The 26,082-nt window shown below is 41.6% G+C and overlaps 1 protein-coding gene across 2 annotated transcripts in view; it reads left to right on the forward strand.

The window, feature by feature from the left end:
• The window catches only part of zdhhc9 (zinc finger DHHC-type palmitoyltransferase 9), a 146,086-nt gene that overhangs the window by 81,105 nt on the left and 38,899 nt on the right, over positions 1-26,082 (forward strand). For both annotated transcript variants that reach the window (XM_063060743.1, XM_063060742.1), the window contains exon 2: positions 4,673-4,833. In XM_063060743.1, coding sequence (XP_062916813.1) covers positions 4,673-4,833 — 161 coding nt within the window. The remainder of the gene's footprint in view (positions 1-4,672; positions 4,834-26,082) is intronic.

Genomic DNA, 26,082 nt, shown 5'->3' on the forward strand with positions numbered 1-26,082 from the left:
TAAAACATAGTTATCACCACTGTTTAGTTTTGTAACTCTATAACATAAAAACTAATTGAAAGGAAAACAAGGGAGCCAGGATTATGAGTCTAATTTCATTTTTACTTGAGTGAGACGTGCATGTATGATGTGGTGTGATAACATTTTCAACGCACATACTTTTACAAATAATCCATAATTAATTTTTAAACAACAAATAATGCTTCATCAAACACTATATATTCAGTTTTACTCAAATATTACTGAAATATTAAATATCGTGCACCTCTGACTTTTGAATTTTCTTCCCATTTAGAAAATAGTCTACACATTTATTCCTTCAACCAAACTGCTTGTTCATACGTATCCCAGCACTGTATTCCATCTGCCACTTGTTTGCCCATTCTCCTAATCTAATTCCTTCTGCTGCCTTCCTGCTTCCTCAACACCTACCTGCCCCTCCACCTATCTTTGAATCATCTGCAAATGTGGCAACAAAGCCATTAATTCCGTTATCCAAAACTTTGACATATAACGAGGAAAGGACCAGTCCCAATACCAACCCCGGTGGAACACCTCCAGTCTCCAGCAGCCAACCAAAATAGGCCCCCTTTGGCTAACTGGCAGGAGGCAGTCTTCTGTCCATGCTGGTGTCTTTCCTGTAATGCCATGGGCTCTTTTCTTGCTAAGAAAATCCATGTTGCCATATGGATGGCAACTTGTCAAAGGACTTCTTAAAGTCCAAATATATGACGTCCGTTGACTCCTTTATCTATCCTGCCTGTTATTTCCTCTAAGTATTCCATCAGATCGATCAAGCAAAATTTCCCCTTAAGGAAACAATGCTGACTTTGGCCTATTTTATCATGCACTTCTAAGTACTCCAAAACCTCATCCTTAAAAATAGACTCTGGTATTTTCCCAATCACAGAAATCAGGCTCCTATAGTTTCCTTTCTTCTGCCTCCCTTCCTTCTTAAAGAATGGAGTAACATTTGCAATTTTCTACCCTCCGGAACCATTCCAGAATCTAGTGATTCTTGAAAGATCATTACTAATCCCTCCACAATCTCTTCAGCCATCTCTTTTAGAATCCTGGGGTGTAGTCCATCTAGTCCAGATGATTTATCTAATTTAAGGATGTTTCAGTTTCCCAAGCACCTTCTCCTTAGTAATAGCAATTGCACACACTTCTGCCCCTGGCACTCTTGAATTTCTGGTATACTGCTCGTGTCTTCTACAGTGAAGGCTAACACAAATACGTATTGAGTTCATCTGCCATTACTTTGTTCTCCATCACTACCTCTCCAGCATAATTTTCCACCAGTCCGATATTCACTTTCGCCTTTCTTTTATTCTTTATTTATTTGAAAAAACTTTTGGTATCCTCTTTGATATTATTGGCTAGTTTACCTTCATATTTCATCTCTCCCGCCCCCCCCATAGTTTTTTTAGTTGCTTTCTGTTAGTTTTAAAAAGCTTCCCAATCCTCTAACTTCCCACTAATTTTGCTTTATTATATGTCCTCTCTTTTGCTTTTATGCTCTCTTTGACTTCCCCTTGTCAGCCACGGTTGTCTCATCCCCCCTTTTAGAATATTTCTTCATCTTTGGGATGCATCTATCCTGTGCCTTCCGAAATGACAGCAGAAACTCCACCCACTGCTGTTCTGCCTTCATGCCTGCTAACGCCGCTTCCAATCAACTTTGACCAGCTCCTCTCTAATGCCTCTAATTCCTTTTACTCCACTGTAATACTGATACATCAGACTTTATCTTCTCCTTCTCAAACTGCAGGGTGAAGTCTATCGTACTATGATCTCTGCCTCCGAAGCATTCCTTTACCTTGAGAACCCTAATCAAATCTGGTTCATGTCACACCACTCATTTCGGAATTGCCTTTCCCCTAGTGTGCCCAACAACAAGCTGCTCTAAAGAGCCATCTTGTAAACATTCTACAAATTCCCTGTCTTGAGATCCAGCACCAAGCTGATTTTTCTACCTAGCTGCGTATTGTAATCCCTCTGTCCTTATTACACGCCTTTTCTGTTTCCCATTGCAATTTATACCCCACATCTGGTATAGTGTTCAGGGGCCTGTATATAACTCCGGTCAGGGTCTTTTTATCCTTGCAGTTTCTCAACTAACTGCGAGGCTCAATAAACCAATTAGAAAAGCTGGCTCTATTATAGGAGTCAAACTGGGCACACTGGAGGCTGATAGAACAAAGGACCCTGTGGGAAATCCTGATAAATCTGGACAATGTTTCTCACCCTCTGCATGCCACCTTGGTTGAACAGAGAAGCACTTTTAGTAATAGACTAAGAAAACTGTGCTACTCCAGAGAGCACTATATGAGGTCATTCTTACCCTCGGCCATTAAGCTCTATAATGAGTCAACCTACAGCCAGGGAAGTGATGACCCCTTCCTGTTAGACTGTTTGAGGTGACTATTTTCATTCTTTCTTACTTCTCTTCTAATGTTTGCATGTCTGTGTACTTGTAATGCTGCTGTGACACTGTAATTTCCTTTGGGATGAATAAGGCCTCGCGCCCCCCCTCCCCCCCACGCCCTCCAGGATTCTACATCTTCCAATCCTACGTCACCCCATTTTAAGGATCTGATTTTTTTTTAACCACAGAACCACCCCACCCTCTCTGCATACCTGCCTGTGCTTTTGATACAATGTGTACCCTTAGATTTTAAGCTCCCAAGTATGATCTTTCAGCCTGACTCAGTAATGCCCATAACGTCATACCTGCCCACATCTTACTGCGCTACAAGATCATTTACTTTATTCTGTATACTGAATGCATTCAAATATAACACCTTCAGTCCTGTATTCATCACCTGTTTTGATTTTTGCCTCCACTATACATTTTAACCCCTCCCACTGACGGCAAATTTGCTCTTTCATCTGCTTGTCCTTCCTCATGGTCTCACGACACACTGCATCGGCGTTGCCTCAGTCCTATCGCTCCAGTTCCCAACCCCCTGCCAACTTAGTTTAAACTCTCCGCCACAGCTCTAGAAAACCTGCCCAAAAGGATATTGGTCCCCTTCAGGTTCAGGTGTAAACCGTCCTTTTTGAACACATTATATCTTCCCCAGAAGATATCCCAGTGATCCAGAAATCTGAAATTCTGCCTCCTGCAGCACTTCCTCAGTCACTCACTCATCTGTACTGTCATCCGATTCCTGCCCTGAATAGCATGTGGTATGGGAATAATCTAGAGATCAGTACCTCGGAGGTCCTGCTGTTCAGGATCTTCCCTATACTGACTGTGCACAGGACTGCTTCTTCCTTTCTACTTAGGTTATTGGTACCAATATGCACCATGACTTCAGGCTGCTCACCCTCCCTCTTGAGAATCTTCTGCATCTACTGGACCCTTGCACATGGGAAGCAACACACCATCCCGGCTTCTCTTTGAAAATCTACTGTCCGTCTCCTTAAACATAGAGTCTCCTAACACTATAACTCTCCCTGCCTTTACTCTTCCCTGCTGAGCCTCAGGGCTAGCCACGGTGCCCCTGGCCTGGGGGCTGCTGTGCTCTGATAGGTCATCTCCACCTCCCAGCAGCATCTCCTATTTGTATGTAATTTTTGAACTTTGCTGTTGCTGTATGTGAAATTTAAATATCAGCAAAGCCATTTCAACAAATTTTTAAAAAAGTTCTGAAGTAATTATTGTTTCAGGTAATTTCTGTAGAGAAAGATAATTGGAATTAGCATTTGAGATCTGTGATTTCTTATCAAGTTGCTGGTTTGTTTTTATAACCCGGCCAACTTTGTGCTCAGCACTTATTTGGGAGCAATTAATTTTTGTATTTTTTAGATCCTTAATATGACATTACAGTATGTGACCTAGTATAATTGCCTATTACTGCCAATTTACTAGTGACATTGACAAAAGAGAACTGCAAGTGCAGAAGCAATTGGCCAAAGGCATAAAACATCACTGAAGATGTAATTAAGCAGAAATTATGTCAAGATGGAAGAGCTACACTGAGAATTCTGGAAAGTTAAGCTATTTGTCATGCAGTTTTAAATAGAAACATAAAAATAGATAATTTTATTACCTAGATTTTGTTTGCCTTTGTTTATTTTGGCACTGTCATTTATATTTTTGCATTTATTTTAAACGTTAGCCTTGTATCATCTGTACACATCTTCCAGCTTCAAATTTCCATTTACTTTCCTAGTGGTGATGCTTATGGAGTACTGAATCAGAATCCATAATTGATTGTGTTTTTATGTAAAACGTTCATCAAATAAATCACCTTGAAGATATTCTGTTGAGTAAATGGTTACACTGAATTGTACTAAACGCATTCCACTCTTTTTAAAGTCAGAGTCCTGTTATCAAAATTCCAAAGTTACTGCATTCCAGTAGGAAATACTTTGTGCACATCAACAAAGCATATTACTGCATTGGATTTAGTGCAGGCGTATTTTAATCTCAATTTACAATTTATAATGTACATTTACTGTTTGGATTAATGAATGTGCTATTTTTGACAGGATTGATGTGGGAGTGGGCATATAGTGCGTTGGAGTAGGGTTCAGGAGGAGGAGGAGGAGGAAGCAAAGTAATTGTTAACCACTATTGATTCTTCTAATGACTGTGTAATTGTTGGTTAATATTTAATAACCACTCTAATTCTTTCTCTTCAATGTTTGTTCTCCTAAGGTGTCCGTACTTGGCAATTCATCTTTCCCCTGTAATTCCTGTGTTTGCAATTATCCTCTTCATCTTTGTGATGGCCATGCTATTACGTACCAGTTTCAGTGACCCCGGTGTGCTCCCACGTGCTGAACCAGATGAGGCCGCATTTGTGGAGATGGAAATAGGTAAACAAAAAAGAACAAACCTTCATTTTTGACTTGCCTTTATTAGTTTTATTTCAGTACCTTCATTAAGCTGTAGGGTAGAAATCAACTTTTAAAATGTATTGAAGTTCATGTACAGTTCATTGTTTGCCAAGTCAAGGTAACATTTCAGTGTTGACATACTGTGATACTCTGGGTTCTGAAAGAAAGATTTTGGCATGATAAAACTTAAAAAAAAAACAGGTTCGTTCCAGTCATGTAGCTAACAGAAATGAGTACACAGTCCATTTCTAACTGGACTTTAGCACTGTATAAATGTATTATTTGTTATGCTTCAGCTTTATAGTGTGGTAAAGAAACGGTGGCGGTGGTGCTTGAAAGTGATGACTAGAATGCTGACATTGGAAATTCCGTTCGCATATACACGTTAATTGAAGTTGTACTTTTTGTGCTGGGTTCAAACCATGTATTTTTCAAAGTTGTTTAGTGTATTAATGCCCAGTTTTTAGTTAATATGTGTGACTTTGTGCATGTTCACTCAATGTATAAATAACATGTTAAACTAACTCATGAAAGTTTCAGCCATTCAGCAGAAATGTCCATCAATAAGATAATAGATGTGTAAATTCAAATATATATGAATGTTATTATCATATATAAACTTCCTCTGTACAGATACTCTAATATCAGTGGTGAACGTAGGCAGTTAATGTGTCCCATTTAATTGTTTGCATTTTATTTGTCTGCCATTGACTTGCACTGGTAGTACTGTTTTCAAATAAATTCAACAAGTCTCCAGAAATTTAAACTAAGATTTCATAATCCTAACTTTGTAGACTTTGCACTATTTAAAAGGTACTAAACTGAGCCATATATAAAGTAACTAGAGTAACTTAATTACTAGTCACTTAATGCATTAAGTGATTCATCAATATAATTAAGAGTCAAATAAATGAAAAACTTAGATGAACTTGTACAGTATTGGAAAATCTAAAGGTTGTTTCTACATTTGGGCTGAATTAGTTGACCTTGGCAGGAATGCTAAGTTCCTCACTTTTATTGTCTTTATACTTTGCCCTGATGGTTGTTGTATTAAGTGGGAAATGTTCAATCAGATTTTTCATGACTGGTCATAGTTCAGATATTTATTGAGTATTGTAGGCATATGGTGAGTACAGGATCAAATTTTGCTCTTGTATCTTGTGTTTGAAATTGTAAAACATAAAGTAGAAGTGTTAACATGCATCATAACCATTCAGCAAGAGGGCAAAGGTATTGTTTTTTAGCAGCTGATTATTTGGCGTATTCAAGCTGAATTTTTAATTTGAGTCAGGATTGAATCACTGAGTGGAATAAACTACAGATGCTAGAAATCTGACATAAAAACAAACACTGTTGGAAACACTCAGCAGGGCAGGCAGCACCTGTGTTAATGTTTCAGATGAATGTTTCACTATCAGACCAAACTATCTGGTTTTCTCTCTCACCTGATCCGGATACAGGGCCTTTGCCTGACATGTTAACTCTTTCTCATTCCACAGATGCTGTCTGACTGGCAGACTATTTTCTGCATTTTCTATTTCTAATTCCTGAGCGTAGTATGGAGCGGCTGTTCTATAATATTCCACTAGCAGACAAATAAGAGAAGCTAATGCTAAATTTATGAAGTCTGCAACTCACATGCTGTGTTCGGTCTAATTTCCATACTTGAAAGAAGGGTTAGAAGAAATTGGTGAAACAAATGACAAGTGTTGTAGAGTGGATGAAATTACTGGAGAGACAGAGTCACTGGTAGATATAAAGCAGCTTCTTTATTCGACACAACAAGGTACAGCAGGCATCTACGTATTGAGACGCCTTCTGCAGAAAGGTCTGTTAGCTCAGTGTGGGCTCGATAGTTATATGCTAAACACAAAGGCAATCTTAGACAATGCTTAGGCGATTCTTCCTTTTGAAGCTACATACAAACATCACACCTTCAGGTTTCATCCTTTCCTTCTGACGCCAACATGTCTGGGTCAGTATCCACAGCCTTTAGGAATGTAAGTTAAGTCTACGATACATTTATTTGGCATTTCCCGTGCTAACATAGAAGACAATTAATATTTATAATGTGTAGATAATACCGTCTTCGAAACTACAGCATCAAGTCAAACTACGGCGCCCGAGGCATCTGGTAGTCACACCTTTTAGGAAGCCCATTGTGGTGGACTCAATCCACAGTCCTTTGTCAAACAGTCAAAATGGAAGTCTGGTGGCCAAAGTCATTTAAGTGTAAACAAATCATCTACCCAAAAAAATTCACTCTAACAACAAGAATAATTTGAGATCTGTGCAGTTACTATAACCAGAAGGACTAAAGACTCTAGAACCATTTATTCAAGAAAAGTAAAGAGTGAGGGATAAATTAATTGCTCTTCTGCTTATGAAATGATTTGGTGAGATAAATGTTTCCACTTACAGTGAAGTTTATAAATACTGAGAATAAATCCACTGCAGAATTCCAATAAAAGCTTCTTTATTCAATTATTCAGTCCTGACGAAGGGTCTCGGCCTGAAATGTCGACTGCGCCTCTTCCTATAGATGCTGCTTGGCCTGCTGCGTTCACCAGCAACTTTGATGTATGTTGCTTGAATTTCCAGCATCTGCAGAATTCCTGTTGTTTGTTTTTCTTTATTCAATGAGTATTTATAATGTTATGCCATTAATTAGTTGAGGCAACAAGAAACATTGCAGTTCAGGAGAAGGTAAATAAATGTAAAATAAAGAATGGAAGGATAAATTGAATTAGGGTGGAAGTACTGAATTTCTGAGCGGCCTAATCCTCCTAAATGGTGTTTCTGTACTCTAAATACTGTGTGGCATTTTCAGCCTATACCTGGAATATCTTTTCATTCTATAATTGTCTAGGCTTCTTGGGCAAAGATGGAATCTTTGGATAGATGTAGAGGGATGAGAGAGGAAGCCAAGGCAGAAAATGTGCAATTTGCTTTGAAGGAACCTTGTATTAATTGCACATAATAGTTCCATAATATAGACCATGCAGTAGCCATTCTTTAAGCTAGGAATAATACTTTAGGAAATGCCTTGCCTAAAACTCAGTATTTTTGCTACATCCTTATTTTATGAAGTACGAGTTTTTTGATATCTGGGAGAATTAATAGCTTTGGCACTTGTATTTCAAGATCAAGGAAATGGTATCTATTTCAGTAAGAATGAGTAATTTACATTTGATATTAGTTTCTGAAAGAAAATGTGCTCCTCTGGTGCTTGTTTGGGGGAGAAAACCTCTTGCATCCCTAGTTACATTATACAGCCTGGTTTATTCTTCTGCCGTTACAATCTTGTAATTAACAGATAAGTTAGTATTGCAATTTTAAATGCAGTGTAGCAGCAATATGGGGGAACGTCTTAATTTTGTAATTTTTAAAATAGGGTAAATAACTTGGACAAAAATATCTTGTTAATTAGATTAATTAAGAGAACTTTTTGCATTTTGTACCAAGTAAAGGAGTTAATTGTACAAGCTGCAACATCTGTCCTACTCTTGTCTACATAAAACAGTACAGCACAGCAGCCCAGCATGAACGTGCTAACCATGAAGTCCATCTAATTAATCCCTTCTGCCTACACACTTGATTCATCTTCCTCTGTTTTAATTTTAGGACCTTAAAAAGGAATTTTTTCGTAATGTATAAATGAGAACACAGTGAGAGAAAGATTTGAACCAAAGCTTATAAAAAGCCTGTTTCTAGAAAGAACATAAAAACATTAAAAAAACCTACAGCATAATACAGGCCCTTTGGCCCACAATGCTGTGCTGAATATTTACTTACTTTAGAAATAACCTAGGGTTACCCATAGCCCTCTATTTTTCTAAGCTCCATATATCTATCCAAGAGTCTCATAAAACAGCGGTCCCCAACCACCAGGCTGCAGACTGGTACCGGGCCACACAGCATGTGCTACCGGGCCGCGAGGAAATGATATGAGTCAGCCTCACCTTTCCTCATTCCTTGTCACGCACTGTTGAACTTGAATATCGGGTTGCCAACTGTCCCGTATTTGCCAGGATATCCCATATATTGGGCTAAGTTGGTTTGTCCCATACGGGACTGCCCATGTCCCGTATTCCCCCTGCTAAGGTAGGGCGTTCCTATGAAACCTTTCGTGCCGAAATGGCGTGAAGCGAAGAAGCAATTACCATTAGTTTATATGGGAAAATTTTTGAGCGTTCCCAGACCCAAAAAATAACCTAACAAGTCATACCAAATAACACATAGAACCTAAAATAACACTAAAATATAGTAAAAGCAGAAATGATATGATAAATACACAGCCTATATGAAGTAGAAATAATGTATGTACAGTATAGTCGGGAAGATGAAGGCAAAGCTGGTTTGTGGAAAAAAATCGGCATGTACGTGCATGTGCACACAGGTGCCCACGCAAGGCTTCATGGTCATGGTAGTCTTTCCTGGGGTAAAGTGTCCCGGGATTTGACTGCTACTTTTGTCCCTTATTTGGGAGTGAGAAAGTTGGCAACTCTAACTGTAAAAGACCTGTTGAGGTGAGTTTAATCCCCCCGGTTGGCCGGTCCGCTAGAATATTGTCAATATTAAACCGGTCCACAGTGCAAAAAAGGTTGGGGACCCTTGTCTTAAAAGACCCTATTGTATCCACCTCCACCACCATCACCGGCAGCCCATTCCACGCATTCACCACTCTCTGCATAAAAAAAAATAACAACAACAACAACAACAACAACAACAGCTTACCTCTGACATCTCCTCTGTACCTACTTCCAAGCACCTTAAAACTGCCCCTTCATGCTAGCCGGAAAAAGCCTCTAACTATCCACAAGATTAATGCCTCTCATCATCTTATACACCTCTATCAGGTCACCTCTCATCCTCTGTCGCTCCCAGGAGAAAAGGCCAAGTTCACTCAACCTATTCTCTTAAGGCATGCTCCCCAAACCAGGCAACATCCTTGTAAATCTCCTCTGCACGCTTTCTGTAGTTTCCACATCCTTCCTGTAGTGAGATGACCAGAACTGAGCACAGCAAGTGGGGTCTGACCAGAGTCCTATTTAGCTGTAACATTACCTCTTGGCTCCTAAACTCAATCCCATGGTTGTTGAAGGCAAATGCACCATATGCCGCCTTAACCACAGAGTCAACCTGCACAACAGCTTTGAGTGTCTAATGGACTCAGACCCCAAGATCCCTCTGATCCTCCACACTGCCAAGAGTCTTACCATTCATACTATATTCTGCCATCATATTTGACCTACTAAAATGAATCACCTCACACATCTGGATTGAACTCCGTCTGCCACTTAGCCCAGTTTTGCATCCTATCGATGTCCTGCTGTAACCTCTGACAGTCCTCCACACTATCCACAACACCCTCAACCTTTGTGTCATCAGTAAATTTACTAACCCATTCCTTCACTTCCTCATCCAGATCATTTATAACAATCACAAAGAGAAGGGGTCCCAGCACAGATCATCGAGGCACACCACTGGTCACCGACCTCCGTACAGAATATGACCCATTTACAACCAGTCTTTGCCTTCTGTGAGCAAGCCAGTTCTGGATCCACAAAGCAAGGTCCCCTTGGATCACATGCCTCCTTATTTTCTCAATAAGCCTTGCATGTGGTACCTTATCAAATGCCTTGCTGAAATCCACATACCCTACATCTACTGCTCTGCTCTACCTTCATCAATGTGTTTAGTCACATCCTCAAAAAATTCAACCAGGCTTGTAAGGCATGACCTGCCTTTGACAAAGCCATGCTGACTCTTCCTAATTATATTATGCCTCTCCAAATGTTCATAAATCCTGCATCTCAGGATCTTCTCCATCAACTTACTGACTCACTGGTCTATAATTTCCAGGGCTATCTCTACTCCCTTTTTTTGAATAAGGGAACAACATCTGCAGCCTTCCAATCCTCTGGAACCTTTCCCGTCCCCATTGATGATACAAAGATCATCGCCAGAGGCCCAGCAATCTCCTTCCTCGCCTCCCACAATAGCCTGGGGTATATCTCATCTGGTCACAGTGACTTATCCAATTTGATGCTTTTCAAAAACTCCAGCACATTCTTTCCTAATGTCTATACGCTCAAGCTTTCAGTCCACCGTAAGTCATTCCTACAATTGCCAAGGTCCTTTTCCGTAGCGAATACTGAAGCAAAGTACTCATTAAGTACCTCTGCTATCTCCTCCGGTTCCATACACACTTTTCTACTGTCACACTTGATTGGTTCTATACTCTCACATCTTATCCTCTTGCTCTTCACATACTTATAGAATGCCTTGGAAATTTCCTTAATCCTGTTTGCCAAGGCCTTCTCCTGGCCCTTTCTGGCTCTCCTAATTTAATTTTTAAGCTCCTTCCCACTCGCCTTATAATTTTCTAGATCTCTATCATTACCTTGTTTTTCGTAAGCTTTTCTTTTCTTCTTGACTAGATTTTCAACAGTCTTAGTACACCCTAGTTTCTGCACCCTACCATCCTTTCCGTCTTATTGGAACGTACCTATGCAGAACGCCACGCAAATATCTCCTGAACATTTGCCACATTTTTGCTGAACATTTCCCTGAGAACGTCTGCTCCCAATTTATACTTCCAAGTTCTTGCCTGATAGTTTCATATTTCCCCTTACTCCAATTAAACGCTTTCCTAACTTGTCTGTTCCTATCCCCCTCCAGTGCTATGGTAAAGGAGATAGAATTGTGATCACTATCTCCAAAATACTCTTCCACTGAGAGACCTGACACCTGACCAGATTCATTTCCCAATACCAGATCAAGTACAGCCTCTTCTCTTGTAGGTTGATCTACATATTGTGTCAGGAAACCTTCCTGAACATGTCTAACAAACTCCACCCTATCTAAACCTCTTGCTCTGGGGAGATGCCAATCGATATTTGGGAGATTAAAATCTCCCATCACAACAACCCTGTTATTATTGCACCCTTACAGAATCTCCCTCCCTATCTGCTCCTCGATGTCCCTGTTACTATTAGGTGGTCTATAAAAAAAAACACCCAGTAGAGTTATTGACTCCTTCCTTTTTCTAACTTCCACCCACAGAGACAATCCCTCCACGACTTCCTCCTTTTCTGCAGCCGTGACAGTATCTCTGATCAGCATTGCCAAGCCCCCAATCTTCTCCCCCACCCCCCGTCCTTGTCCTTTCTGAAACATCTAAAGCCTGGCACTCTAAGTAACCATTCCTGCTCCTGAGCCATCCAAGTCTCTGTAATGGCCACAACATCATAACTCCAAGTACTGATCCTTGCTCTAAGCTCATCCACTTTGTTCATGATACTTTTTGCATTAAAATAGACACATCTCAAACCATCAATCTGAACGTATCCCTTCTCTATCACCTGCCTATCCTCCCTCTCACACTGTCTACAAGCTTTATCTATTTGTGAGCCAATCGTCTCTTCCTCCGGACCACAAGTGGTCAATGCTTTGAATCTCTAATTCCTTCCCCATACTTTCAGTCCATGAAGAAAATCCCTTGTCTCTACTCCACACTCCACAGCAGCTCCATGCCACAAAATGTGGGCTTGAAAGCTCACCTTCTTGCTTGGTGATTGCAAGCTTTTTTGGTTTCATCTTAATGATATGATACCTAAAGCAGGGAGAAAGGAGTGAGAGTTGGCTGAGAGATAGCTTCCCCTCTTCCTAGCTTCCTGCTTCCTCATTCTCTTTTATTTCTTTCTTTCTCTGCAACTGGCTCTGGTCTTTTTAAGTCAGGTTCAGTCAAAAACAGTCGCAGGAGTTGTGAGGCGATGAATGTCAAACCAGGACTGATCACCAAAGCACTTACCTACTCCTTGCTCATCTGCTCTTAGCATATCTCATCCACAAGAGAAAAATCTAATCTTAGCATGATAGCTGATCTGCAAGTCTAACCAAGCCATGTGCATGAAACGCAAGATTTAATTAAAGCAAATCAGAAAATAATTTGAACATAATGAGGATTTAAAATTTTTAGATCAGAAGTGATGAAGTAAAAGCATATTCTGTGTAGTCTTTCGGGTAAGTACAGAATCTCCTCCATACCCTTCTGTTCAGCTGGTGCAGTTCAGTTCTAGTAGACTTCCAATGTGCATGTTGGCCTTGATTGGACTGAACTGCAGCCAACAGTTCTGTAATAAAACTGCCAGCAACATATTGCATGGTTCAGCATGTTCCTTATCTCCACCTCTGTGCATTGCAGTGGAGAAGTCAGGAATGTGCTGGAGTTAATTGACCTCTTCCTTTGCTGCTGAAATTCAGGGACAGAGTTCAGTTATACTAGGTTGAGGGGTCGGATGCACTTTGTATCTGGTCCTGCAGCTTTATATTAATTTGTGTAAACACAGTGTAACTGTATTCATTAAGACTCAGATTGAAAAGTTAGTGTGGGTAACTGGTTTGTTGTTTTTCTTCATTTAATTAACTTTTTCAGTTAAATATTTTCAATTTCATTTTAATTTTATTTTTTGGTTGTTTTACCTCTTTTCAACTTTCTAAATATCTGATTGTAGACACTTAAAACAGTTCAATCATCTTTGACAGAGTAAGCTTTCAAATAACCACTAGGATGGTCACACCTGATTGCTTCAGGCCTAATTATTGGTAATAGATTGTTCCCCATCCATAACAGCAGCAAGGTTGGGAGCTTGATTTAAATTGCAGGACTGCGAAAGATCCGAATGGCTGCAGATGCAGCGCAGTGATCAATCTCATTCCTTATGTTAAAATCATAGTCATTCAGCATGGAACCTGTCTCTTTAACTCACAGTCTCCATGCTGACTATTGTATCCACTTACAATTATCCTGCGCAAAACCCACTGCTTTCTCCCCGCAGTTACCTCCCGATTCGACCCAGGAGGAAAATTTACAACGGTAGGTTAACCTAGCATCATGTTCACATTTGGGATGTCGTAGGAAACTGCAGCACTTAGAGTGAGCTTGTATGGTCTTGGAGAAAATGTGCAAACTCCACGCACACACAGCACCATGGGTTAGGATTGAAGTTGGGTTGCTGATGCTGTGAGGCAATTCCAAGTCAAGCACATATTGATAGATTATGTGGATATTAAATAATATTATCAATTTTCACAATTAGAAGTCATTTGGTTGAGGGCAACTATATCTTCTAATCAAAATCTGGGGGGGTAAGAAGTACATCAAAGTAGCAAGAATGGGAAAATGCACACTGCACCAAATGGGAAAAATAGAAGTCTTTAATTCACCTGTTGTAGATTATATAGTGCAAATGTAAAATGCAAAAGGGCATGCTGTCTTGCTGCTGTGTTATCACACCCGAAAATTCAAATGCATGGTCGTGTGATGGGTACATGCATATTGGTACTTGTTACTCCTTTTGAAAAGCCTGGCTGTCTCTGTTCTTATTGGAAGTTCACCAAGATTCTCATCAGTTGACTTTGTCTCTTCCTCATACCACCTCAAAACAATTTTGGACTTGGAGTGTCATAGCAAACAAGAAACAATTCATTGAGAAACAGACGTAGGTTGCAGCTTTGAGGACGATTAGTGGGTGAGGCAGATTCTGAATGGTCATCCTGCAGAACAAAATACATTTGTCTGGATTAAGTATAAAATGCAGTGCTTGAACTGCATCAGTTTGTTTGTTTGTTGCTCCCTCTTTTGAGGCTTTGATATTAAATATTGTTCTTGGATCCAATATACATTAGATTGTTTAAGCTTTAGGTCAGTTGTATATAAAAGAAGAATGAACTTTTAAATCCTGTCTGCTTTGCCAATGTATGGTTGTGTTTTGCAATTCTATTTCTACAATTCTCTTGGGCTCCCTTTGAGGAAAGGTGGGACCTGTATGGATGGGATGGTTTGACATGGACCTATATCCTCGTATCCTTGTGGGAAGGTTTGCCAGTGCTGCACTGGGGGGCGGGATTTAAGCTAGAGTTGCAGGGGTTGGGAACCAGCATGCCAGAGAAGATAGTGGAGTCGTTCTAGGGAAAAATGTTGTTAAGTGTACGTATGAAGTCAGGAATCAAAAGGTTGAGCATGGTGGGACTAATGTTCTAAGTTCTGTATGTTTCAATGCAAGGGAAAAACTCGTATGAGCTTAGTGCATGGATCAACATGCGGAATTATGAGATTGTAGCCATTAATGCGACTTGATTGCAGGAAGGGCAGGACTGGTGGCTCAGTGTTCTGGGATTCTGTTCTTTTAGATGTGATAGAGCAGGAGGGATTTTTGATGGTATCAGAAAGGATCTAGCAAGTGTGGATTGGGACAGGTCGTTTTCTGGCTAAGGTGTACTTGATAAGTGGGAGGCCTTCAAAAATGAAAGTTTTGAGAGTACAAAGATTCCTTGTTCCTGTCAGAATAAAAGGCAAGGATTAACAGGTTTAAGGAACCTGGGTTTTTGAAATATATTGAGGCCCTGATTAAGAGAAGGAGGAGGTACATAGCAGGTATAGGCCAGGAAGCAACAAATGATGTACTTGAAGAGTATAAGAAATGCAAGAGAACGCTTAAGGAAATCAGGAGAACTAAAAGGAGGCACGAGGTTGCTCTGTCAGACAAGGTGAAGGAGGATCCAAAGGGCTTCCACAGATATATTAGGAACAGAAGGATGGCAGGAGACAAAATGGATCCTATTGAAGATCAGAGTGGTCATCTATGCATTGAGCCAAAAGAGATGGGGGAGATTTTAAATGGATGTTTTATGTCTGTATTTACTCAGGTGATGGGTGCAGAGTCTAGAGGAGAGAGACAAAGTAGTAGTGAGGTCATGACTGTATACAGAATACTGAGAAAGATGTGTTTAAAAACGCAAACATGAGGAAATCTGCAGATGCTGGTCAAATCTCTTACTATCTGATCTTTCAGTTAGTCCTGACGAAGGGTCTCGGCCCGAAACGTCGACTGTACCTCTTCCTATAGATGCTGCCTGGCCTGCTGCGTTCACCAGCAATTTTTATGAAGATGTGTTTGTTGTCTTGACACAAATTAAGGTGGATAAATCCCCAGCGCCTAACAAAATGTTCTCTTGGGCCTTGTGGGAGGCTACTGTAGAAATTGCAGGGGCCCTAGCAGAGATATTTAGAATGCCATTAGTAATAGATGAGGTGCTGGGGAATTGGACATAGTGAATGTTGTTCAATTGTTTAAGAATGTCTCTAAGAATAAGCCAGGATATTATAGGCTGGTGAGCCTGACATCAGTAGAGGGTAAGTTATTGAAAGGTATTCTAAGGGACTGACTATATAATTATCTGGATAGACAGGGTCTGATTAGGCATAGTCAACATAGCTTTGTGCATGGTTGGTCATGTCTAATCAATCTTAGCAAAGCCGTTGACAAGGTACTGCATGGGAGGTCAGTTAAGAAGGATCAGTTGCTTGGAATTCTGGTTGAGATAGTAAATTTGATTAGATATCGGCTTTGCGGGAGAAGCCAGAGAGCGATAGTAGATAGTTGCCTCTCTGACTGGAGGCCTTTCACAAGTGGTGTGCAGCATGGATTGGTGCTGAGTTTGTTGTTGTTTGTCATTTTTATCAATGATGTAGTAAACTGGATCAGCAAGTTTGCAGATGACACAAAGATTAGGCATGTAGCAAGAAAGGATGTCAATGCTTGCAGTGGGAACTGGGCCAATTAGAAAAAATGGGCTAAAAGATTGAAGCTGAAATTCAATTAATACAATGGGCAGGTGTTGTACTTTGGGAGGACAAACCACTATCGGGCTTACACCATAAGCGGTCGGCCACTGAGGAGTGTGGTAGGACAGAGGAATCTGGGAATACAGATCCGTAATTCCTTGAAAGTGGCATCTCAGGTAGGTAAGGCCATTGAGTGCAGGAGTTGGATTGCTATGCTACAGTTGTATAAGATGTTGGTGAGGACTAATTAGGAGTATTATGTTCAATTCTGGTCACTTACCTACATGAAAGATATCAATAAAGTTGAAAGATTGCAGAGAAGATTTACAAGGATGCTGCCAGGACTTAAAGACCTGAGTTATAGGGGGAAGTTGAACTGGTTTGGACTTCGTTCCCTGGGGTGTAGGAGAATGAGAGGAGATTTGATAGAGGTATACATATTATGAGGAAGGGTCCTTGATAGAGTAATGCAAGCAGGCTTTTGCCACTGAGGTTGGATGAGGCTAGAATTAGAGATCATGGGTTAAGGGTGAGAGTTTATAGGTTTAAGGAGAATATGAAGGAGGACTTCACTCAGGGTGGTGAGAGTGTGGAATGATCTGCGAGTGGAAATAGTGACTGTGGGCTCTGTTTCAACATTTTAAGAGAAATTTGAATAGTTATGTGGATGGGAGGTGTCTTGAGGGCTATACTCCAAGTGTAGGTCAACGTGACGAGAGAGATTAATAGTTCAGGATGCACTAGAAGTGCGGAAGGTCCTTTTTCTGTGCTGTACTACTCCATGACTCTATATTTTTCATATAAAGTTCAGTATATCCTCGTTCTGAGAGAATGTAGGGACAGAGCAATTAAGACTAATTCCCCCCGCCCCCCACCAAGCTGTTGCATGGTTACAGAAATCAACGGAACAGTGCTAAATTGCAAGTACGGAGGAAGAACTACAAAACATAATTGATATAGTTGTTGAAGAAAGTGCAAAAATGGGTCTATCTATCAATTACAAAAAGACAGAATGTATGGTGATATCCAAAAAGAAGGAGAATCCTATCTGCAGGCTGAAAATAAACGGGGAAGACATAAAACAAGTACAGAACTTTTGCTACTTAGGAAGCTGGGTGACTTGGACATCAAAAGAAGAATAGGGATGACAAAAGACACCATTATGAGAATGAAGAATATACTGACCAACACTAAACTAGGCATGACAACCCCGCCTCAGAGCACTGAAATGTTACATTTATCCAGTTATGTTATAGAACATAGAATAGTACAGCACAGTACGGGCCCTTCGGCCCACAATGTTGTGCTGACCCTCAAATCCTGCCTCCCATATAAGCCCCCACCTTAAATTCCTCCATATACCTGTTTAGTAGTCTCTTAAACTTCACTAGTGTATCTACCTCCACCACTGACTCAGGCAGTGCATTCTACACACAACCACTCTCTGAGTAAAAAACCTTCGTCTAATATCCCCCTTGAACTTCCCACCCCTTACCTTAAAGCCATGTCCTCTTGTATTGAGCAGTGGTGCGCTGGCTATCCACTCTAGCTATTCCCCTTATTATCTTGTACACCTCGATCATGTCTCCTCTCATCCTCCTTCTCTCCAAAGAGTAAAGCCCTAGCTCCCTTCATCTCTGATCATAATGCATACTTTCTAAACCAGGCAGCATCCTGGTAAATCTCCTCTGTACCCTTTCCAATGCTTCCACATCCTTCCTATAGTGAGGTGACCAGAACTGGACACAGTACTCCAAGTGTGGCCTAACCAGAGTTTTATAGAGCTGCATCATTACATTGCGACTCTTAAACTCTATCCCTCGACTTATGAAGCTAACACCCCATAAGCTTTCTTAACTACCCTATCCACCTGTGAGGCAACTTTCAGGGATCTCTGGACATGTACCCTGAGATCCCTCTGCTTTCCACACTACCAAGTATCCTGCCATTTACTTTGTACTCTGCCTTGGAGTTTGTCCTTCCAAAGTGTACCACCTCACACTTCTCCATGTTGAACTCCATCTGCCACTTCTCAGCCCACGTCTGCATCCTATCAATGTCTCTCTGCAATCTTTGACAATCCTCTACACTATCTACAACACCACCAACCTTTGTGTCGTCTGCAAACTTGCCAACCCACCCTTCTACCCCCACATCCAGGTCGTTAATAAAAATCACGAAAAGTAGAGGTCCCAGAACCGATCCTTGTGGGACACCACTAGTCACAACCCTCCAATCTGAATGTACTCCCTCCACCATGACCCTCTGCCTTCTGCAGGCAAGCCAATTCTGAATCCACCTGGCCAAACCTCCCTGGATCCTATGCCTTCTGACTTTCTGAATAAGCCTACCGTGTGGAACCTTGTCAAATGCCTTACTAAAATCCATATAGATCACATCCACTGCACTACCCTTACCTATATGCCTGGTCACCTCCTCAAAGAACTCTATCAGGCTTGTTAGACACGATCTGCCCTTCACAAAGCCATGCTGACTGTCCCTGATCAGACCATGATTCTCTAATTGCCTATAGATCCTATCTCTAAGAATCTTTTCCAACAGCTTTCCCACCACAGACGTAAGGCTTACTGGTCTATAATCACCCGGACTATCCCTACTATCTTTTTTGAACAAGGGGACAACATTCGCCTCTCTCCAATCCTCTGGTACCATTCCTGTGGACAACAAGGACATAAAGATCCTAGCCAGAGGCTCAGCAATCTCTTCTCTCGCCTCGTGGAGCAGCCTGGGGAATATTCCATCAGGCCCCGGGGACTTATCTGTCCTAATGTATTTTAACAACTCTAACACCTCCTCTCCCTTAATATCAACATGCTCCAGAACATCAACCTCAATCATATTGTCCTCACCATCATCAAGTTCCCTCTCATTGGTGAATACTGAAGAGAAGTATTCATTAAGGACCTCGCTCACTTCCACAGCCTCCAGGCACATCTTCCCACCTTTATCTCTGATCGGTCCTACCTTCACTCCTGTCATCCTTTTTTGCTTCACATAATTGAAGAATGCCTTGGGGTTTTCCTTTACCCTACTCGCCAAGGCCTTCTCATGCCCCCTTCTTGCTCTTCTCAGCCCCTTCTTAAGCTCCTTTCTTGCTTCCCTATATTCCTCAATAGACCCATCTGATCTTTGCTTCCTAAACCTCATGTATGCTGCCTTCTTCCACCTGACTAGATTTTCCACCTCACTTGTCACCCATGGTTCCTTCACCCGACCATTCATTATCTTCCTCACTGGGACAAATTTATCCCTAACATCCCGCAAGAGATCTCTAAACATCGACCACATGTCCATAGTACATTTCCCTGCAAAAACATCATCCCAATTCACACCCGCAAGTTCTAGCCTTACGGCCTCATAATTTGCCTTTCCCCAATTAAAAATTTTCCTGTCCTCTCTGATTCTATCCTTTTCCATGATAATGCTAAAGGCCAGGGAGCGGTGGTCACTGTCCCCCAGATGCTCACCCACTGAGAGATCTGTGACCTGACCCGGTTAATTACCTAATACTAGATCTAGTATGGCATTTCCCCTGGTCGGCCTGTCCACATACTGTGACAGGAATCCATCCTGGACACACTTAACAAACTCTGCCCCATCTAAACCCTTGGAACTAATCAGGTGCCAATCAATATTAGGGAAGTTAAAGTCACCCATGATAACAACCCTGTTATTTTTGCACCTTTCCAAAATCTGCCTCCCAATCTGCTCCTCTGTATCTCTGCTGCTACCAGGGGGCCTATAGAATACCCCCAATAAGGTAACTGCTCCCTTCCTGTTCCTGACTTCCACCCATATTGACTAAAAAGAGGATCCTGCTACATTACCCACCCTTTCTGTAGCTGTAATAGTATCCCTGACCAGTAATGCCACCCCTCCTCCCCTTTTTCCGCCCTCTCTATCCCTTTTAAAGCATTGAAATCCAGGAATATTGAGAATCCATTCCAGCCCTGGTGCCAGCCAAGTCTCTGTAATGGCCACTACATCATAATTCCATGTATGTATCCAAGCTCTCAGTTCATCACCTTTGTTCCTGATGCTTCTTGCATTGAGGTACACACATTTCAGCCCTTCTACCTTACTGCCTTTACACCGTTTATTCTGCTTCTCTTTCCTCAAAGCCTCTCTGTATGTTAGATCTGGCTTTACTCCATGTACTTCTTTCACTGCTCTATCGCTCTGGGTCCCATCCCCCTCGCAAATTCGTTTAAACCCTCCCGAACCATGCTAGCAAACCTATCTGCAAGGATATTGCTCCCCCTCGAGTTCAGGTGCAAAACATCCGATCTGTACAGGTTCCACCTTCCCCAGAAGAGATCCCAATGATCTAAAAAATCTAAAACCCTGCCCCCTGCACCAACTCCTCAGCCACGCATTCAACTGCCATCTCCTCCAATTCTTACCATCACTGTCACGTAGCACTGGCAGCAATCCTGAGAACACCACCCTTGAGGTTTTGTTCTTCAGCCTTCTGCCTAGTTCCCGAAACTCACACTTCAGGACCTCATCCCTCTTCTTGCCTATGTCGTTGGTCTCAACATGTATCATGACTTTTGGTTGCTTTCCCTCTCGTACCAGGATGTCGTGCACCCGGTCAGAGACATCCCGGACCCTGGCACCCGGGAGGCAGCAAACCATGTGGGTCTCCTTCTCACGTCCACAAAATCTCCTGTCTGCTCCCCTGACTGTAGAGTCTCCAATGACGACAGCTCTCCTCTTCTCCATCCCACCCTTCTGCACCACAGGGTCAGACTCAGTGCCCGAGGCCTTGCCACCGTGGCTCACACCTGGTCGGTCGTCCCCGCCAACAGTATCCAGGACGGTAAACTTATTATTCAGGGGAATGGCTGCAGGGGTGCTCTGCACTACCCGTCTGCTCACCTTCGCTTTCCCCCCTCTGACTGTCACCCAACGACCTGCTTCCGACAGCCTAGGTGTGACTACCTCCCTGTAGCTCTCATCTATGACTGCCTCATTCTCCCTTATGAGTCAAAGGTCATCCAGCTGCTGCTCCAGATTCCTTACACGGTCTTCCAGATCGCCCAGCCGTATGCACTTCTGGCAGATGTGACTCTGTGGGAGAGGGGAGTTCCCTCAAGACTGCCACATCTCACATGAGAGGCACATCACTGTCTCAGGAGACATTGTAAAAACTAACTGTGAGCAAGCTTGTCCTCTGCCTCTTCTCGTCGAAGCCTCTTGAGTCAAAGCCTCAAAGCTCCACTCCTTCACTGGCCCACTCACTCATTGGCCGCTTCGCTCGAGCTATCCCTCTATTTATCTGTTTGAGCTTTTCAAAATGTTTGGTCACCTGACCTCGACTGCCCAATCAGCTGCTTTCTGCTGAGTCTTTCTATTCAAATCTTGATTGTCTAATCATATGGATCAGGTTGTTGGACAATATCTAGTAACATGAGGAAATGAATTGAAGCAGCAGAGATGTGGTTTTTGAGGAGGATGCAAAGAATATCATGGACAAAACGAATCTCTAACGAGGATGTCATGAACAGAGCAAGCACAAAAAGAGAAATTATGTATGAGATCATGAAAAAGGCAACATAACTTCATTGGACATGTGATTAGGAAAGAGGAGTTAGAATGCACAGTAATTATGGGAAAGATTGAAGGGAAGAAAGCAAAAGGAAGGCAAAGACAAATGATGATGGAGACAGCAGCTAGAGAACTGGAAATGAATACCAATGAATTGATCCACTTGATCCAAAATAGAAGTGTGTTGGCCATGGCAGTCAAAGCTCAAACTGGGCTTGGCACCTGATGATGATGATATGTTGATAAATCTGAATATACAGACATCAAGTAATGGCCTGAAGACTAAATGTTGAATTCTATTGAGCCTAATTTCATTTGTACCAGTGTTGGATGCTTTTAACTCCTTCCAAAGTTTCCAGAAAGTAGAAGGAGATTTTCACAGTAATTTGATACAGTCTGACTTACAGTGATGCTGTGGTACTGTTTCTGTTTTTGACAGGCACTGCCTTGGCCAGCAGGCTACTGAGATCAGGCAAAGCAAATTAATAAACTTGTTTTCTAGAAAGCGACTGCACTTATGCTGCTAATTTACAAGCAAATGCTGCATTCATGGTTCCCTTTCCCTAGCCTACTCCAATTCAATATCCTCTTTCCATTCCAAACTCCTAATGAGTGACAGGATTTTTAAAGTGTCATTGGCCACAGGGAGTAAATTTTCTTCAAACTGCCTCAATGCACATCTGCGTAATATTGGGTATGTATGCAAAGTTCTTATAAAGGTGGGATGTTTGGTTCCCCTGACAAGGGTGTACACATAGAGGGACCTGTATGTTTGATGACAAGAGGTGCTTCTGTCTTTAGTGGCCCATTAATAAATCTGCTTAACCTTTGGTGATGGGTTTCATGAACTAGGGACTCCATAGTGTTGTTTTCTCCAAGGTCACAAAAGCTTAAGAATCTTTACAAGTGACAATGGCTCTATGCTTGTGAAACTAATGTTTTTTTTAAATAGCAGAGTGGAGTTCAATTACGATTATTATTTCTAGGTCAAATTGGACCACACTTGTGTCATAGAATCATACAGCACTGAATCAAGCACTTTGGCTCAACTTGTCCCTGTTGACCAAGTTGCCAAACTGAGCTCATCCCATCTCACTAAACCTGACCTATCCTTCCTCTGGAAGCTTGTTCCACATACCCAAGAAGAAAATGTTGCCTCTTGGGTTCCCTTCAAATTTTTCCCCTCTCAGCTTAAACCTCTGTCCTTTAATTTTAGGCATCCCTACCCCAGGAAAAACATACTTTATCTTTGCCTCTCATGGTTTTATATACTTCTGTAATGTCACTCCTCAGATCCCTACACTCCAGGGGAAATAAACCCCGGCCTGTCCAGTCTCACTTCATAACTCAAGCACTCATGGTAAAATTCTTGTGAAGTTCAGCTGGGCATTTATTGTTATGATTAACTTTAGCTCTGTTCCGTTGATTTATGTAACCGTGCAACAGCTTGGTGGGGGGGAAATTACTCTTAATTGCTCTGTCCCTACATTCTCTCAGAACGAGGATCAGCAGCAAGGTTCAGTTTTATTTGAATTAGGTTGGAATCACTGCAGTTAAAGGTCATTCCATTTCCCTACCTCCACCCAACGAATCACTCACCTCACCTCACCTACTCCCTCCGGCTGCTGGTTTCTCATTCCCTTCACCCCCACTCCCTAGGCCTGGATGCAGAGATCTAAACCTGATCTGTTTTATTAACCTGCTTGGGCCCAGGGTACTGCAGAATTGTATAGTACCAGGCTCAAGACACATTGTTATACCTCGTAACAAGGAATAGTGTGCTCCAGAGGGTACCAGTGATCCTTGGTCCCTCAAGGACTGCCATTGGAAAATGGGGATGGAATTTATCCTAAAGTACAATAAATAATGTGGCTCTGCATATTCTACATAAAGCAACTGAGTGCTTATCATTTATTGAAAGAATGGTACTATGACGAGGGTCATTCTGTTCTGCAAATCTACTAAGCTACCTTTGGCTTAGGTACTTTTACTTTAAAAACAACTTATTTGCAATCTTTTTGTCCTTTAATTCAAGTAGGCCACATTTTGTGATTCTGTTCAGAGGAAAAACTAACTTCGACAAAATGCTTCTGTGATTAGAGGTGACTTTCTCAAAATCTGTCATGGAAGTGGGCATCTGTCACCTTGGGCAAGCCAAGATACTGGAGCATGTGAATTGCTAGTGCACTTGCTGGTATGCGATTTGTTCAAATGCCATTCTGTAAAATGGATTATGATTAATTCACATCCAGCATGTTTTTGCATTGTGTATAACAAAATTTTCTTTGGGAATAATTACTATCTTTTCCTCTTTACTGTGTTTATCTTTTGTCATTTTTTGACTCTTCTTCTTTAATTTATTACTCTGTTGGATGAATTATTTTACCACCATCTGGGTGATAATCCAGAGAAGCAGATTGCCTATCAATTTAAAAAAGAAATCTGGTGTATTTTTGTATGTTAATCTACAAATAGTAGGTCAGTTACTCCGCCAGATTGTTGTGCAGCACCTGCCTTATTCCTGTACATTAATTGTCTGGTTAGCCCCTACCATGCGGGCAAAGAAGAGAAACATGCACCCAGTCATCCCATCAGTATTTGTTCTGTCAGTATTTTAGGTGTATTCTAAATTCTTCTTCACTTGTTGTACAGTACTTGTAATGATGATTTGTGGCATTAGTTAAGTAGAGAATGACGCTCTTTGACATCAGTATACCAGATGCTTCAAGAAACCTCAGTAAATCTGAAGTTGAAAGGAATTGAGAGAAGAACTGCATTTGCTGTTGTCAGAGTGAGCACAAAGAGAGATGTGATTGGTTTACATCAATCATCTTGAAGTGTTCTTGTACGGGTTCCTCAGGGCAATATTCAATACCTAAGCATCTTCAGCTCTTTTCATCAATGACCTTTCCTCCATTTATAAGGTCAGTTGCAATGTTCAATCCCATTGCCAGCTTCTGAGATAATGAAACAATCTGTGCCAACATGCCGCAAGGCCTAGACAACCTTCAGGCATTGCTTGATAAATAGAGAATAGCATTGACTGACACTTGCATGGAGTAAATAACTACTCCAACAAGAGAGTTGAACCATCAGCAATTTATAATTGACACTGTGACACCTCTGAGTCCTTTACCATCATATCTCACTTTTTATCAGAAAATGAACGAGATCCTTCCCAAGATTAGCTCAAATGCTTGATATCCTTCATTCAGTGCCTTGCATCCTGATTGTCCTAAGACTTGTGACTCTTCAAGAATGTAATCCAGTAGGGTCCACTTGCCTGAGTTCCCTGAATCTTGACATTTTGCACCCAATTCTCAGTGGGCCAGACAACATCAATGGAGGTAAAGAGATGCAATAGGACTGAGAGTGGGTGGGGTTGGGGAGTAATGGACAGCATAAAGAATATATCTATCCTGCCGTTCAGTACATTTCACCCTACACATTTGCTCACTGCACCAGTGTGTAACATGGTGCGATGTATAATACCAACATAACTGCTTTACCGCCATCTCTGAACCTTATGATCTCCACCAGAAAGAAAGAGAAAAGATTCTCTGCAAGCTTCCTTCCTAATTTCATGCAATTGTGAGTTTGAACTATCAGCCCTCACTAATGGTGGATATGAATTCTGGAGCTCTGTCTGAAATAGCGCTATAAAGGCATGTTAATCTACTAAAGCGACTCAAGGTGACGTGCCATAAACAGTAGACAGCGTTGCAGTGAATGCAGACCTGCTGACCTTGCGTTGACCTTCATTTCACTCAGTGAAATTAATGGGTCAGCTCACGCCTCTCTTCCGCTGGCAGATCTGTTGGGATCCTAAAGCTAATTGCAGAGTGGTTGACTCATTTCTGAGTTCCCTGCTTGGGCTGTGCAAATGAGTTGGAAGTTGCATGTTGGTCTTCCATCACTGGACTCAGTACAGAACCCAGCGATGGTGAGGAGTGGTCCTGGTCAGAGTTGTACTGAGGTCAACAAGGTGGAATGGGCTGGCCTTAGAATTCACACAAAATGCTGGA

The sequence above is a fragment of the Mobula hypostoma genome, chromosome 10 (genome assembly GCF_963921235.1).
Source record: "Mobula hypostoma chromosome 10, sMobHyp1.1, whole genome shotgun sequence".
Classification (NCBI taxonomy): Eukaryota; Metazoa; Chordata; class Chondrichthyes; order Myliobatiformes; family Myliobatidae; genus Mobula; species Mobula hypostoma.